At 41.5% G+C, this 16285-nt stretch overlaps 3 protein-coding genes across 6 annotated transcripts in view; 2 read left to right on the forward strand and 1 right to left on the reverse strand.

Annotated features, from left to right (window-relative positions):
• NEK5 (NIMA related kinase 5) overlaps window positions 1-6533 on the forward strand; it is a 28627-nt gene extending 22094 nt beyond the window's left edge. For 2 of the 3 annotated variants that reach the window (XM_065052679.1, XM_065052700.1), the window contains 7 exons: window positions 400-480; window positions 1301-1369; window positions 2148-2292; window positions 2482-2613; window positions 3736-3873; window positions 5158-5272; window positions 5682-6169. In XM_065052679.1, coding sequence (XP_064908751.1) covers window positions 400-480; window positions 1301-1369; window positions 2148-2292; window positions 2482-2613; window positions 3736-3873; window positions 5158-5272; window positions 5682-5934 — 933 coding nt within the window. In that variant the 3' untranslated portion in view covers window positions 5935-6169. Of the gene's footprint in view, window positions 1-399; window positions 481-1300; window positions 1370-2147; window positions 2293-2481; window positions 2614-3735; window positions 3874-5157; window positions 5273-5681 lie in introns of all 3 variants that reach the window. The other variant, XM_065052689.1, reaches the window with a different exon arrangement.
• An 855-nt stretch (window positions 6534-7388) lies between these two features.
• ALG11 (ALG11 alpha-1,2-mannosyltransferase) lies at window positions 7389-13447 on the reverse strand. 2 transcript variants are annotated; one of them, XM_065052742.1, is made up of 4 exons: window positions 13292-13447; window positions 11425-11658; window positions 9811-10742; window positions 7389-7786 (listed from the first exon to the last, which is right to left on the reverse strand). In XM_065052742.1, the coding sequence occupies exons 1-4, from the start codon at window positions 13402-13404 to the stop codon at window positions 7515-7517; spliced, it is 1551 nt and encodes a 516-aa protein (XP_064908814.1). In that variant the 5' UTR covers window positions 13405-13447; the 3' UTR covers window positions 7389-7514. The 2 variants fall into 2 exon arrangements, with proteins under 2 accessions (XP_064908814.1, XP_064908822.1); XM_065052750.1 differs by having other exon boundaries at window positions 11425-11619; window positions 13292-13419.
• A 254-nt stretch (window positions 13448-13701) lies between these two features.
• The window catches only part of ATP7B (ATPase copper transporting beta), a 46334-nt gene continuing 43750 nt past the window's right edge, over window positions 13702-16285 (forward strand). Inside the window, exons 1-2 of the mRNA XM_021286855.2 lie at window positions 13702-13872; window positions 15014-15280. Of these exons, the coding sequence (XP_021142530.2) occupies window positions 15221-15280 (60 nt within the window). The 5' untranslated portion in view covers window positions 13702-13872; window positions 15014-15220. The remainder of the gene's footprint in view (window positions 13873-15013; window positions 15281-16285) is intronic.

The following is a 16285-nucleotide window of genomic DNA, read 5'->3' on the forward strand; positions in this document are numbered from 1 at the left end:
TTTCTGCACTGTCCTGTAGCAAGGGGCAGCTTTCCACATAAACCAGTGACAGACATTGCTGCCCTGTTGCAGCTGGAATGTGGGCCAAACCGGCCAATATTAGCAGGATTCTCTACGGTGATTTTCATGGATCCTGGATCTGGCTTTTACTAAAATGAATTCACACATCACTTGATGGAATAAAGTAGGTTATAGGCAATTAGGGCCATGACAGGACAGAAATTATATTCCCAGTGACTTAATGAGAAATGCACAGTAACAAAAACACCAGGTTTTGCATCTGCTTGCATACAATTATTTGCTGTGCTTTTATCTGACATGTTCTAACGTAGGACATAGGAATATAAAGAGGGGTAAAGTTTGTTTTTTTAATTATTATTTTATTTTTCCTCCTTCCAGGACATGGAAGAAAACTTTAAACAAATGAGACTTCAGGATAGGCAAGACCAAAAAATCTTAGAAAAGAAATATAACACAAAGGTATCCATCATTTTTTTTCATCTTATATGTGTACATTTCAAATGATTGTGTTATCAAACTAGCTCTGGAAATCAAGTTATTTGAGAGTCAGTTAAGAGCACTGGTCTACTGTTAAAAGTTGAAAGAAAGTGGAATCACTAAGAAACGTGTGGCAGAGCTTTTCTGATAATTTGAGGGAGATTCACTTCAGATATTTTCAGATAGTCATCAATCCCTACCTACTCATCTTCATATCAAACTGCATTAGTAGTGTATAGAAACTCATGTTGAAGTTTTAAGTGAAGTCAAGTCAGGCTGCTAATTTCTTAACATTCTGTTGTAAAAATGGTCTTCTCTATAGTGCTTTTTAAATTGGAGAAGGGGATGGGAATTGAATGGGAATGCAGACAAGATATTAGGAAAGTTTCTGACCATAAAATCTTTGTGAAGTGGCCTAAAGGTCTTTTGTGAAATACTGCATGGAAGCAGTACAGTATTCAGATTTTAATACTGGTTGACAATGAGCTGTAAGAACCAACTCTGTATATTGCAAGGATCGAATTATTATCAAAGACATTTTTCCTTAAAATCAACAATATTCCAGCCCTGTGAACTGGATGCAATTATTTAAAAATATGCATAAACTGTATTCAGAGCAATCTATTTTTGTCCAATTTGTTCAACTTTGATCTTGTTAAACTGAAGAAAAATATTGTTAAATAAAATTTTATTTCCATAAAAGAATAATTTTGAAGTTTATAGTTCCATATAAACTGTGTACACTTAATTACTTGGGTTTATTTCATAAAATAAATTAACGAAATGTGTGAATTTTCTTTAGGGAGGAGTAAAGTTTGAAATTAATTTAGATGTATGTGTTCCTGAGGAAGACAGCATTCAAGAAGCAGAGGTATGCTGTAGTTATATTCAAAGGATTTACATTAGTTATCTGAAACCATAACAGTAGCTCCATGATCTAAAGTTTGTTTCCATTACCATCATCCTCTATTTTTTTATAGTGAAGCTTCCTATTGAGGATTTGTTGATGTATGGCATATATCTGACCTTCTTCAAGAGGGTAATTGCTTAGAAGAAAATGGGATGATATCCGGGTTAATCTTTCACATGTTAAAAGATGGAGTGCACAGATTTTGTAAACTGGGATGAGGGGAAGAATTCATCTCAAAACCGACTTAGTCTGCAAACGCCAAATTTGATTTGTAAATGGTTTTAGTACATTTCTGTTTCTTTAGTATTGCATCACACAGCAATAATAATATTCTGATAAACCAGCTGTTATGTAGAAAAAGTGGAAATGATGCTACTGATCACATTATGCGATTGCATTTATTAAAATGACATTTCTAGGTGATTGACACGTAATAGCTCCCTATTGAAATTTTTATTAGTATATTAGAATGTTCAAAATATTTGTAACAGTAACATTGAAAATATTTCTTTCTAGTATATATAGTCTTAATTTATAAAGCACAGTTTTCTTATTGTGTTGTTTCACATCTCTGCAGAGCCCCATGCAGCTCTCTGATACACAGATCACAACGTGACTTTTGAATTCTGCTGCTTCACTTTTTGTTACATAATTTGCCTGTGCATGCAGGAGAATGGCCGGCAAACACCATAAATGAGAAGTGCTTAGTTATTTTCCCATATCTGTTTTCTCTTTCCAGAGTAACCTGTTGTTTTTTCAGGTACTAGATAAACTCAGTGAGACTTTGACTTTAGTGGATGGTGAGAATCTTAAGGAGAAATTGGCAGAATTTTATGAAGATCATACGGACAGAGCTTTGGAAGAACTGTCTGGATACCAAACAGGTATTGCTTGGGGAAATGCAGTGCAGAGTGTTAATCCTGAAAGTTATGTAGGAGTTAGGTAAATTCAATAACTCCAGGCTGTGGCAAGTTTATCTGATCAGCTCTTGCTTTATATAACACAATATTATAATCACACCTAAATCTACTTAAAAAATGAAATAACTTTGCCTCCTCTTTTTTTCCCCATAGAGTCCGATGACATAGATGATATGAAAGAAAACAGAAAACATTGGCAAGCTGAAGCCCCTCAGACACTGCTGAATATTTTAGCTGATGCTGATGTCACATCTAGATGTCCTACTGTGGCTGAAAATGAACTTGGTAAGAAAGTTTTGTGTTTCAGTGAAAGTAGGGAGCTGCTAAAATTCAGCCAACCTGCTTACAGACCTTTGCCAAAATAGTTCGATACCAGAGCGTTCAAATGATCTGGCAGGCTTTTAATTGCAGAACTTCATAATAACTGAGGTTATTGTGTATGTTAAACCAGAATGCAGTCATCATTTTCCCCTCTGTCTAATATACAATGATGTGGTGCTGCTCATATATGTTAAGAGGGCTGCATTTTATCAATCACTCTGTGGCTAGGGTAACAAGGGCTAAAAGTGCCCATCTGTGCAACAAATCAACACCACTTTCTTGGGCCTTGAGTTGATGAAACACAAGAACCGAGGCAATCAGTTGCCAGTGCCTCCCCAGCGTGCAGTGGAGTTCTGGTTTTGCGCTCCACAGACTTGTGTTGCTGCACAGTCGCAAGTGCATCCTTGCACAGGTGTGGCTGTGGTGATGCTCCCTTTCAGAAAAAGGTAATTGCCATGTTTCTTGCAGTACCGGTGCATATATTCCCAGGCAGATGGGTATCTCCAGTGACTGGTTGCTGCAAACAAGAGGCTTTTCCAGCATTTCAGCATGCTCCAAACACCCTGCATAACACAGAAACAAGCTGAAGAGTTTGCAGGGACAGTGAAGAACAAGTTAATTGTTAATATGTTAATTGCTGTTATTGTTAATATGTTAATATTGTTAATATGCCACTTCTTGTTCATTCTGCCTTAGATGAAAGAGCATAGGCCACAAAAGAAACAGGAATTTCTTTGAAGCTTTTTCAGCCCCAAGAAGGCAACAAGTTTGAGACCTAGGGCTGCTCAATGAATCTCTATCTGTCTGTTCGAGGCCTAATTAGCAGATACTTGAACTTTTACTTTATTAAAAGTGGTATTAGAAATTTTTAGTGATAAATAGCCCAAGCTATTTTTATCTATGGTATCAATCAGACCCAATACTTATTAAAAATTCAGTGTTTCACAAGGGGAAAAAACCCGAACAGTTTCCAGCATTACGCAAAATGGATAAATCAGTGTCAAGACAAGAAAGTCTGAATCTGGCAAAAGAGAGTGCTAAGCCACAGTTATGCTTTCATGACCTGAGAGCTTTCCTGTCCTCCAGCTGAGTGTGCTGCTCTGCGTGAAGACACCCCAGAAAACAGGAAACAGTGGAAACAAACAACACCAGAGACGCTCCTGAACATCTTAGCAAAAGCAGAGCTCTCTGATGACTCCTTCATCCGGCTTGAAGAAGAAATAGGTAGGATGTTTGTTAGTGTAAATTCTACAAGTTTTTCTTTAGTGTATTATTTCTTCTATCATTGGCAGAGGGTCTGTGATGAGAACCAGGATTTTGAAGTCTAGTTGCCAAACTAGAAAAACGTGCAGCCAGTCCCAGCAGCCCCTGCTGTGTCCTGCAGCAGTGGAAGGCCTCTTTTGGGATGTTGCTATTGTGAACAGCAGGGAAAAGGGCAAACCCTACGTACTGGCTGTTACTTTCGTATGTAATTCTTTCATTTCCTTGGGCAGATGGACATAAGCTGCTACTGCCAGCAAGGTGGCTGATACCACAAACCTGGATCTGGCCCCTGCAATGGCTGAGGTAGAAGAACACTGTAAAAACATTTATACAAATACAAATACAAATAGCTGTTTTGTAGAACAGCTGTAAATTGTAGTATGTGCTGACCTAAACTACAGTTCTGACTTACTTTGCAGCATGGTCCATGCTGAAACAGCTGACATAGAAGTTAACGCACACTGCAGCACACTTTCCTTAAGTAACACTGTTTTCAAAATAACATTTACTTTGCCTCAAAGTTGTTAGCTAAAAAGCCAGAGTATTTTCCACAGAAAGATGCTGTAAATGCAAGTGGACATTGTGTTTTTATACACAATTGCCAACCTACTGAACGTGTAATGGGAGAACAGAACTTTAAAGCCAGCTAAATAATACATGTAAATGCCAAGTTTCAACAATTTTATGGGTCGTGAGAAATCTCATTCGCAACTGTTCAGTCAGCATTCTCTTGCTAATTATGCCTCACATACATTTTCTTATAGCGTAACAAGCTCTTTTAAAACTGTCCCATCCTGAAAACTAAATCAGCTATATTCCTGTCCTAAGACTAGCTTTATTTCTTACACATAAAAAAAACCCAACCAACCCAAACCACTTTGCACTAATATCAGTTTATAGGGCTGAGGCAAGAATAACTGACACAGGTTTTCTAACTGCTGTTGCTTTTATCAGTTACATTTATTAAAATTTGGCACTTCTGCCCTGCTACTCAAGCTGACACTGTAGAGGACGGTGTTACCCAAACTGACAAATTTCTGCTGGGTTGCATGCAGAATTTAGCTTTATACTAAACCAGCAACTCTTAAAATTGTTCTCCCACCTTCAGGTTTGGGTTGCCCTTCGGTCTTTGAAGGCATTTTTAGGGAGCCATAGGTACAGCTAAACAACAATTTTCAGTCCCAGACAGTACACTTTTATAGTTAGCTAATATACAAATAAAGGAATGTTCATCTTCCTTTCCAGAAGGGAGATTAACTATGTTGCTTCCAAAAGCAAACAAGGAAGACGATTCAGAAACATATTCTGCTGTTGCTGTTGATGAAAACAGACTTGAGCCGAGATCAGATGATGAAGACACGTAAGTCAAGCACATCATATAAAAAATCCATACAACTGCTTTTGTGAAATGACAGGTTGCATTGTCTGAAGCTTTTCTGCTGTTTTCTCAAATTCATAAATGAAGAAAACGTACTTGTTTTATAGTCTGTTAATTTAACTTTTAATTCTGTAATTTAATGTGCCACAAGCCGATGCTGCCATTAAAAATATTACGCAGAAGTATGAACATGGCTTTGTAATTCCTGTTCTCTTACCTTATAAACACAGGTAAACAGTCTCATGGAGAAAGAAGAATTAAGCTCACATTTTAAATGTCGCTTGTATATTCTTTAAAAAGTGTTTTATAAAAATCTCAAAGACCTCAAAAGTAGAGAAGCTTGTAACAAAGACACATTTATTTAATATAATTTTCTTGGTTTACTTTACAGAAATTTTGAAGATTCTGAAGATGAACTCAGACATGAGCTGGAGGAATCTCTGGAAAAAGTGGTGACTTCTCCACCAGAGAGAACCATGGAGTCTCCCATCCTTTCAATAAGTAAACGTCAAACAGATGAAGAAAAGATGAGTTTACCTAGCAAACTACTTGGAAAACCTGATGATGATTTAGAAAATAACCATGAGTCATTTAGCATTGACACACGTGATGAAAAAGGCGAGCAGGAAGCAAGAGCTACGTAGAACACCAGCAGTTACTGTTTCAGAACTTAATAACTTGCTTGAAATTTCAGCCACATCAGTAACAAAATTTAAGGGTAGCTGACATTAAATACCGAGTAAATCAACTGCTTTTCAACAGTGCTAAACACTCTATTAAAATTAATAGAAGGTTGTTACTATTTTGTTTAAAAGGAAAAAAAAAATCAGGCTACTTTTCAGATGTCTAAATATTGAAAAATACCAATCAAGACTGAAACGCACTTTCATCTCTATTATTCTAAACTACCTGTGACATCTCTCCACACGTGGTCGAGCACATTTCTGATTGCATCCTCTCCGTAACTGTTTGTGTATCATGTAAAAATGCCTCCTAGTCAGTCTGTCATATTTCCCTAGCTCAATCGACTTCTTCTTGTAAGCTCTTCAAGTTTTTCTTTATCTCCATGTACTGCCAATACACCTTTATAACGCATGGTTTCATTTACACAGGACTGACCCTACGTAGTATCACCAACTGCTCAGCACTTTTGTATAGCGGCAGTAAAAGGGTCTAGTAACACGATGGGAAAATGTGCATTCCTCAGTTTCTAATAAAACATGGAATAGTCGGTTCTACCAAACATCTTTTTTCACATACAGAGTTTCATATAATCCAGATGAAGTTTAAATAGAGGGAGAACCCCATTCTGAAGCTTGATTTCAGTAGCTTTTTGCACTTCTCTTAGTTTGCTAAAATATAAAATACTGTTTTGATGGCTCAAAAAAAGACTAGATGTTTTTCCATTTTTTGATACAAAAGCAGATGTCCAATTTTTGAACATTTTGTTCACTGTGTTCTCAGCTATAAGCAATAATTTAGGGCTTTACCATTCATATTTGTATAGCATTTAATCATGCCCTCTAATCTAGACCCTTCTGTTCCCTCAGAACAGAAAACCTTTCAATAGAATACGGTTGGAAAAATACCATTAAGTTGTCATCCTGTGAAAGGGCATGAGGAGATTGCTAATATAAGGATCATAGACAAATGCAATTATTACACTTATTTAAAAGGAAACTGCTAAAACCACTCTATGATTAACCTAAAGGAATCACTGTAGGTAATGAAATCTACAAAACCACAATTAAAAGCCCACATAATATATTTTTGCCACACAATGGGGGACAGCAAATTGAAAATGTGCTACAGATTCTGGGAAAAGAATGTGGGTACGAAAGCAATCAAATTAAAGTGTTGACGTTAAAAAGTGTGACTGTGGGTGGAGAGTTATGAAATGGGTGGAGATGGAACGTAACATATTCAATGAATAAAAAAAATCCAGACGTAGTTCTGTTACCAAGGAATTAGGATGGTTCTATGTATCTAGAGGTTTTTGCACTGCACTGTATTGTCATGTAGCCAACACAGAAAATTTTCAGGAGGATTTTTTTCCCAGTAAAAAAACCCTCTATTACATAAAGAACATCTCCTAACAGAAAGAAAAAAAAAAAATCTCTTTATTGAATGAGATCAAGGGATCATAGAGTACATGTATTTACAGGTGAAACACAGTCAAATATAAAAAGTTAATTTCATTCAGTACATTTTTATTCATATACATTTATTTAAATAATGGGTCTACAGATAACAGGAATGCCTCTTCGAAATGCTGGTCAGAAAACCTGTGCACAGATCGACGAGCATTTTCTCTGATCTCTAACCTTTTCTCAGGAGGCAAAGACAGGATATAAGCCATTGTCTCAGCATAATTGTCCTCATTTTCTGCAAGGAAGCCCGTAATATGTCCTTCGTAGGGTACCACAATATCTAATTTGGGGCCTCCAGAATTGTGAGCCAGGATAATGGTGCCAGCTGCCATACATTCAACTACTCCTGTAAAAGATACAAAACATTCTGATATGAATGTGCACATCACGTACTTCGACTTTCTATGAGGCACTGGCACATTAAAACTGCAGTAAAATTCACCCAGAATTATAAGTTACTATAGCTTGCCACTCTAGATCAGTTTGAAAAATACAGAGTAAATGGTCTCATCAGATGAACAAATTTAATTTTTTCAGTCCCAAGGATGGAAATGATGGCTTCTCTTAAACAGGGAAAATCTAAAATACAGATCAGATCTAATGTGTTAAATTCCGGTTCTTGTAACTATTTGATTTACCTGAGATAGATTATATCACCAGTATATACAGGGAAAAAAAAAAAAAGCTATATATTGAAACAAATCTAAAGATAAACATGGAAGGTAGCTCTGGGACAGAACACTGCATAGTTCTGGTTTGCTCTGTAGCAGAACACTGCACCACTGCTTTTATGGTATGGTGGCAGCTTCAAAAAAGAAGTAAAAATCAGAGCTGAACATGTATTCTGTATTCATTTTGTCATTGACACTGAAGATTTTTAACATTTAGAAAGATACTCTGAGAGAAAAGCTGACTATGCGTATTTCAATCTGATAGTCAGAAGTTCAGGATTTTGCAGATTAACAAATCTTTAAAGCTTTTGACAATTGAGCAAGACAAACTAGTAAAAATGTGTATCACTGCACCTGTGTTTTTAAGAGAATAAGTTTTAATGAAATAAGAATCTGATAGCAAGCTTTCCTCAGCCAAAATCAGTGGGACAGGAATGGCGTAGAATGTATACATCTAGTTTCCTCTATGGTTCCACAACAGACCTCAGAAATCACTTTAATTGCTGATTCTTCTCAGTTCTGATTTTTTTTTAAAGTTCCCCTACCTTGAAAATTGCCCACTATAAATAATGCTCCGAAGTTTTAGAACATGTTTTTCACAGGTAAAAAGACATTGGAGATGAAAGTGAAATCATGCTGAAATTCAAAATCACAGTGTCATTGTATCACTTAAAAAAAATTAATTAATTTAACTTTTGCTGAGGAAAATATATGAGAAACCATTATTTCCATTTTGTGGCAGTTGCTTCTAGGAGACAGTTCAACATACATTTTTCTATACCAAGTTCCTACAGACTATAAACTACTACTCCTGACAATTAACTTTCTGAGAAAGTCTGATGACATTAACTGCAGTTTAGTCACATTCTAGCCAAGTACAGCACCCGTCTGCTCAGCAGGATCTGCAGGAGACTCGCAGCCCTGAAACAGCAGTGAGAGCCCCACGACACACCCAAGGATTTCCAATGGTAGTCAGGGCAGCTGGAACACACTCCGAGTCTCCACACATGGATGTCTACATGTGAACTGTGTGTGAGCTTCCCCTGCGGCCAGTGGAGCCAACGGGACACAATCTATGGTGTGTAACACAAGTGCCTGCTGCCTTCTGAGGCTCCATTGCGTACACAAGGCACCTGTATAAGGCTGGCAAACCTCCCATGGGACCTCAGGGTGACCCGTGTCCTTGCAGAGCCATAGCTGGAGGTCAGGCTTAACATCCCGGGCAGCCCAGATGGGACAAACTGGCTGTGTAGGTCACCATAGGGTGCCCATTATCAAGAGTCTACGATGTCTACAGTACTTCAGCTTGCATTGCACTACCTAGTGGTCTGTCATCTCTGAGAACAGCAACTGGACACCTGCTCTGCATGCAGACCTCTATAGAATCAGCATCATTTTGGTTGGAAGAGACCCTCAAGACCATTGAGTCCAACTATTAACAGTCACTAAATCATGTCCCTAAGAACCTCATCTACACATCTTTTAAACACCTCCAGGGATGGTGACGCCACCACTTCCCTGGGCAGCCTGTTCCAATGCCTGACAACCCTTTCCAGTAAAAAAATGTTCCTAATACCCAGTCTAAACCTCCCCTATGCTTAGACACCTACTTTGAGGAGCCTTAACCATGAACTGAAGCCCTCCCCAACTGTGTCCCTAGCTGGGGACAAATGGCTGAACACAGGGGAAGGATACTGACCGATCCCGAAGTGCTCATTCCACATCGTGTGCAGGCCAATGGTGGCCTCAGCCAGGTGTCTCTTTAGCTCCTCAAAAGGAATGTTTATTCTGAATGTCACGTCATTACTAACTCCCAGCTCTACACAAAGACGTTTAAGGTTATCTACACGCTCTTCATCTTGCTGGTTACGACAACCTCCAATTAAGATAAGCTTCAATGATGGCTGCTGCCCAAGTCTCTTCTCTTTCAGCAATTTAGCAAAGGCTCGGATTTGCAAAGGATGATCTTTTTCAGGCCGGAACTGGCTGACCGAAACAATGGAATATTCAGGGGTGCTCTTCTTCTCTTCCAGTGGAATATCCAGGAAGGTCTGAACATCGCAGGGTGGATAGACAACACCAGTGCAAGCACCAGCTCTCCAGAGGGAAAGGATATGATTCAGCGTCCAAGAAGAATTAACCATAATCACATCACTGCAGGATCCAACCAAGCCGTACATGAAAGCAAAGAAGTAGTAGTAGACAAGTTTAAATTTGCTAAGAAGAGGATTGTTTGTAATGAAGGCTGCATTGTTAAACCTGGTATCCTGGTTCCTAACAATAGAGAGCATGTCAGTGCTGATAGTGGGATAATGGACGTAGCATCCAACGCGACAGCCTCCTAAATATTTGAAGAGGGGAAGCGTGAAGGCATAACCCATTGAGTCAATATAAATATCAGGAACACACTTCAGAAGAGCCTCCCAGCCCAGAAACACTGATCCTAAGCTTTGTCCCAGCAAAGTGAAGTGAGGGTAAAGAGAAGCTTCCACAAGGTAGCGTTTTTCTAGAAATACAAACTTCACGGGATGAGGTAATTTTATATTGAATCTTCTGAAAGCGCCTTCTACTATTTCTTCCCCAGTGGCATCTTTATCACCAGTGTAAACAACACACGTCACATTTCTGTACCTGCAAGAGTAAAGAAAAAGAATTTCACACATTCTTCTCTTCAAATTTTGTAACATGAAACTGAAATATTATCCATTCAAACTTACTCAAAAAGTACGTGAGAACAAATGCCTGACTTAGCTCTGAAATTATTTTAACTAAATTGTACTTCATTTTTTTCTGATGTGCAGAAAAACATATGGCTGAGGACCTGGGGAATATTTTTTTTGAGTAAAACTTAAGAGATCAGTATTATTCTACAGATTTGAGATGGTCCATCTAGTACACTGCATGAGTAAAATGCAGAAGACTGTGCAAGTCAGTGGATGTGCCAGTGTTAAATCCACTTTAGATACCAACTTGTTTTGCCTCCTGCACCAAGAGGCAAATATCAAGATTATCAGTTATCTACTGATGAGTTATGGCCATACAAAGTTGTATATCAGTACTGGAAACTGATGAGGGAGGAGGATTCTCCCAAGGAGAGAAAGAAGTGAGAGATGCCACAGCATGACAGATCAAAATCTGCGTAAAGGGATGAAGTGGAATGGTGCAACCAGGTGAAACTCAGATGTGAAAAAAAAGAAGTAGGACTGGTGGATAAATGATACCTATTTAAGTATGTAAAATGGCAAAATGGGCATAAATAATACCATCAGTAGGTGAAAATGAAATACGGTATTTGATAAACATATATGCTTACTTTTTTTGGAGTGTCCTTATGGCAGACCACAAGACTCTCTCCCCTCCACCACCTGCATTGCAATATGGGTGAAAAAATGCAACCAGCAACGGCCGCTTCCCATCTGTTCCTGCTGAGGTCAACTGTTTTTTCCTTTGTTGTATCCAGAGCCGTATTCCCCACAGTAGTACCACCAAGCAGACACACAAAATTCCACTTAGAAATAATGCAGGGATTAACAATGAGCACAGCAATCTGAAACAAGCCGAGATTTTAAAATATAATATTGCTTTAAAGAAATACTACATAAGAAATTCAGAGAAGGGCTTAGAAGTAGAGCTACAGGGAGTTCAATTATCGAGTTCTTCTAATCTCAGAAATCATCAATATCTGTGTATCATTTCAACAATTACAGAAGAAAAATCACTGTTCTAAATAATTTAACTGAAGATATACTCCCTAGTGCTGGGAGTGCTGTAACTGCTCCTACGTTTATACACTCCTAAAATTACATTCGGCCCTTTGAAGGCAACCACGAGGCTGATGTGGCCCCCGGTTAAAATGAGTTTGACACCCCTGCCCTACCATTACCTCTCAATCATTTATTCATGTTTTTCATTATTGTTTATTCATGCTATATATCCATCTCCATCTGCTATACACACTATAAAGGTTGCATGCCCATAGCAATCTGGCAAAACACATCTAGCAAGGAGATTTCTAAAGAGATTTGTAAGAGCTTTCTTCATTCCAAGCTCCTGCTTGTCCTGCCTTAGCGTGAACTGCGTTGGTGCAGAGCTACTTGGGCCAGGCTGCAGCGCATGACCCAGCACCTACACTTTCCATTCCCCTGAGATCTGAAGAGCTGTGTCAACTGTCCAGAAAAGCTCAAAGCAGCTTCTCTGTTTAGAGAGACCAGTTTTCTCAGCTCCCCCTCTCTGACACGGGCACTCCCTTCACTCACTACTGCCCCCCTGCACAGCTTCCCTGACCCAGGAACAGGAGATTTCTCACAGGAGTCTCTTCTTGGCCTACAGAGCTTCACAGGGGACAGAGCCTGGATCACAGAATCACAGGATGTCAGGGATTGGAAGGGACCTCAAAAGATCACCTAATCCAATCCCCCTGCTGGAGCAGGAACACCCAGATGAGGTTACACAGGAATGTGTCCAGGCGGGTTTTGAATGTCTCCAGAGAAGGAGACTCCACAACCTCCCTGGGCAGCCTGTTCCAGTGCTGTGGCACCCTCACCGTGAAGAAGTTTCTTCTCATATTTAAGTGTTTCAGTTTGTACCCACTGCCCCTTGTCCTATCATTGGTTGTCACCAAGAAGAGCCTGGCTCCACACTCGTGACACTCACCCTTTACATATTTATAAACATTCATACGGTCACCCCTCAGTCTCCTCTTCTCCAAGCTCAAGAGATTCAGCTCCCTCAGCCTTTCCTCATAAGGAAGATGCTCCACTCCCTTCATCATCTTGTTGCTCTGCGCTGGACTCTCTCCAGCAGCTCCCTGTCCTTCTTGAACAGAGGATTCTGATGCTGTGCCACGCATTACGATAAACATCATTTACTCGCCATTAACGGGGTTGCCATGGTGAACAACGCGTCACGAGTGACACGTAAGGCAAGAAAACGCTTTGATATTCGGGATGAAGAAGCGGGAAAGCACATTAAAGCAGGGACCCGTCCCACCCCACCCTGCTCAGCGGCCTCCTCTCTAAGGGAGAACACGGCGGGTGCGGGACGCCGGGCAGGCTCAGGGGGTATGAGGGAGCGCAGCCACGGCTCGGCAAGGGGCCATGGCGGCGCGGGGTCTCCCGCCCCCCGCCCCCTCCGCCGCCGGGACGCGCCGCCCCCACACAGGCCGCCCTCGCACCCGGTACCTGATCAGCCCACACAGACACAACCCTCCCGCCACCATCTTGGACAGCGCCGCGACGCCTTTCCGCCGGAACTGGCCGTTGCCGGCTGGGCGGGGGCGGGACCAGCCGCGCATTGCCTCGCCCTCATTGGTTCTCGCGGGAGATAGAAGGAGGGCAGGGCGGGGGGCGAGGTCAGGAAGGAGGGAACTGCGAGTGGGGCGTGGCCACGCCTGGGGGTGGGTGGGGCGGGCGGGTGCGCGGGCTGGCAGCGCCCCCTGCGGGGCGGGAGCGGCGCCGTCGCTGTAGCCGTTGTCGCCATCTACACCCCCGTCTCCTCCTCGTCCTCCTCCAGCTCCGCCTCCGCGGCGCCGGGTCCCCTCAGGGGCCAGTGCGTCCCGCCCGTCCCCCCGGGCAAGGCCCGCCCCCCGGCCGCCGGGCAGCGCAGAGGAGACAGAGGTCTCGCTGGGACAGGGGTTCCTTCTGCAGCCACCACGTGCACATTTTGTCTCTGGGGTTATGCAAATACTGACCCCCACGCCCTTTGGCTAGAAGAGGATGGTATTCGGTGTCCTGTGTTCCAGCCCCGGCTCGTTCTCCTGCCTGTAAGTGGATCCCTCCTCACAGAGGTGCCTCTGCTCGCTCTGTGTGTGCAGCCCGGCGCGGCCCCGAGCCTGGTGCCGGCGCCACAGGACCCCTGTCAACACGCTTAGCGGGGGCAGTTCCCACTGGAGATGTCCAGGCTGACTCTGGCTAATACACTCTGTTTTCATTGGGAGTATATGCGCAGACCAGAGGAGTAGTGTAGACATAAGGCTGAACAGTGCTGTTTTTTTAAAACGCTACTAAGGATGCGCTGGTGAACAGCGAGACTTCTATTTCTGAAGTGGCTGCCCTTGGAACAATGTAAGGAACTGATCCCACTCTCCCAGATGCTGGGAGGTACCAGGCTGGAGGTGAGCAGGGCTCAGGCAGAACAGGCCAAAGCATTTCCAGCCTCCTGTTACATTGCTAGGTGTTTTTTTCCCCTGCATCATCCATTTAACAATAATAAAAAGCTTTATGTGGCAAATTTGGCCCAGTTAACTCAGTATCCAGGCTCCTTCAAGGCTGGGGTTATGCAAAATCTGAGAGCATTTCTAGCCCTGTTTCTTTGAACAGGACCTTTCCAGAACCTGTGGTTGTTAAGCTTCTTTGAGGCCAGCATGGTCTCTTTCATGTAATAGCCACCAGTGCATTTTGAAGTCGTGAAGCTCTTAGAGATGCTTGTGAAGGTCATCCTGTGTCTTGACAGAAGAATGCTCGTTGGAAAATGCTGAATCATTAGTTTATTTGGCCATTGCTGTAGCCCACAGCAGAGAGACGAAGTCTCTACAGCAGAGGGAGTGAGAAGAGCTCAGCTTAAGTAATGGTTATTTGATTCTGATCTGCCTAGCTTGAGTTTTCCACTTAGGAGGACTCACCATGTGGGAATGGGACTGGAAATGTGCCAGGCCCTCAAAGTTAGAGTTTTATTGGCTCTTTTACTGGTGTTTTTGTTTAAATCTCTTTGCTGTCCTAAATACCACAGACTATAGGTTTCACAAGGGCATCACAGCCTTTATGTAAGCAGGTAAATTGGAAGAGTTCTGTGGGGAGGTCCAGCAAGCATAACCTAAAGTTTCATTTCTGAACTAACAAGTCTCATAAGTAGGGTGCCACAGGCATTGTTTTCTCTCCCTTAATCTTTTTCCTCTTCTTCAACAGACCAGACACTTGTGAAGCACATGGGATGCTTGCAGAAGGGATCTTTGCTGGATTCACATCTCTCATCTCAAGACACCCATCTTGTGTCAACATTTGAAGATAGTTGCCTGGGTTCAGAGAAGAGGCACAGTTCTTCTAGGGAACATGAAGTCTGGTCTGTTTTAGATGGTGACATTTTTGTCTCCGTGCTGATTTGAAAAGGACCTTATGGCCACTCCCTTGGAAGATAGGAATCTTGAGTGTCTTTTTGAAGCTGAAGGATCACAGGTTAGCCATGACTTAATTAAGATTATACTTAAGCAATGATGAAGAGTTCCGGGAAGCAAGAAGAATAATTAATGAGGGAGACACCTACATACCTGGCTTTTGAGTTGCCTAGGCCAGAAATGGCAGATGCAGTGTTTTGGGTTTAGATTCAGTGCTCTATTCGGTAAATCATATAGCAGAAGTACTCAGAAAAGCCTCTGGCCTCACATGGCTAGAAGAGTAGAAATTGTTCTTTGCAGTCAAGGCTCATTGCGAGGTCAGCTGTACTGAAATCAGGATTTAACCTGTGAGGTTCCAGCTTAAGTCCTGCACTTTCTTCAGGGTTTCAGTCCTAAATGTCAGAAGTACGTTTTAGCTTAAGCTCAGCAAAATATCTTACTTTTTCTGAAACCACTTAATATATTTCTTGGAAGTTCCCTAAATCTCCTATTAACAAGTGCGTGTGTCTGTGCATTTGGCAACTGGAAGAAAAAGGCTGATTTGTGCGGTCATAATGGCAACAGCTGCCTCCTGTCCACACACGGTATCTGCAGCACATGAACTTTCCGGCAGGGTGAGCCTCAGGCTTGGTTCAGCTGCGGTACAGCCAGATGGACTCTGCCTGCACAGCACAGCCAGTGTGAGACGTAGGTCTGGCACTTCCCTGAAACAGTGAAACTTTTGCATGAATGCAGATTGACTGTCCAGCGTTAGCGTTACACAGCATATACAGCCACATGATTTTCCTGGTGACAGCAAACTGGCGGAGTTGTTTTTGGGAGAACAATTCATAAATACTCTTCTTTTCTTGCTTTTGCTCCGAGGGCAAACAACAGATAGACCAAAGGAACTGTTTTGGTGGGAACAGCCCTCTCTGATTTATATATCTATATATCTATATATCTATAGATATAGATATAGATATAGATATAGATATATAGATATCTATATCTATAGATATATAGATATATATCTGTATCTATATCTATATTAAGGTTCATGGCTCTTTCCTTACTATCTGCACTC

Source organism: Columba livia, chromosome 1 (assembly GCF_036013475.1).
Source record: "Columba livia isolate bColLiv1 breed racing homer chromosome 1, bColLiv1.pat.W.v2, whole genome shotgun sequence".
Classification (NCBI taxonomy): domain Eukaryota; kingdom Metazoa; phylum Chordata; class Aves; order Columbiformes; family Columbidae; genus Columba; species Columba livia.

Excerpts from the sequence above, each read along its gene's own strand:
- ALG11 (XM_065052742.1), bottom strand. The coding sequence starts at position 13,404 with ATGCGCGGCTGGTCCCGCCCCCGCCCAGCCGGCAACGGCCAGTTCCGG. Across the intron at positions 11,659-13,291 it reads TGTCTGTGTGGGCTGATCAG|ATTGCTGTGCTCATTGTTAA; the intron begins GTACCGGGTGCG and ends GGCTTGTTTCAG. Across the intron at positions 10,743-11,424 it reads ATAAGGACACTCCAAAAAAA|GTACAGAAATGTGACGTGTG; the intron begins GTAAGCATATAT and ends TTACTCTTGCAG.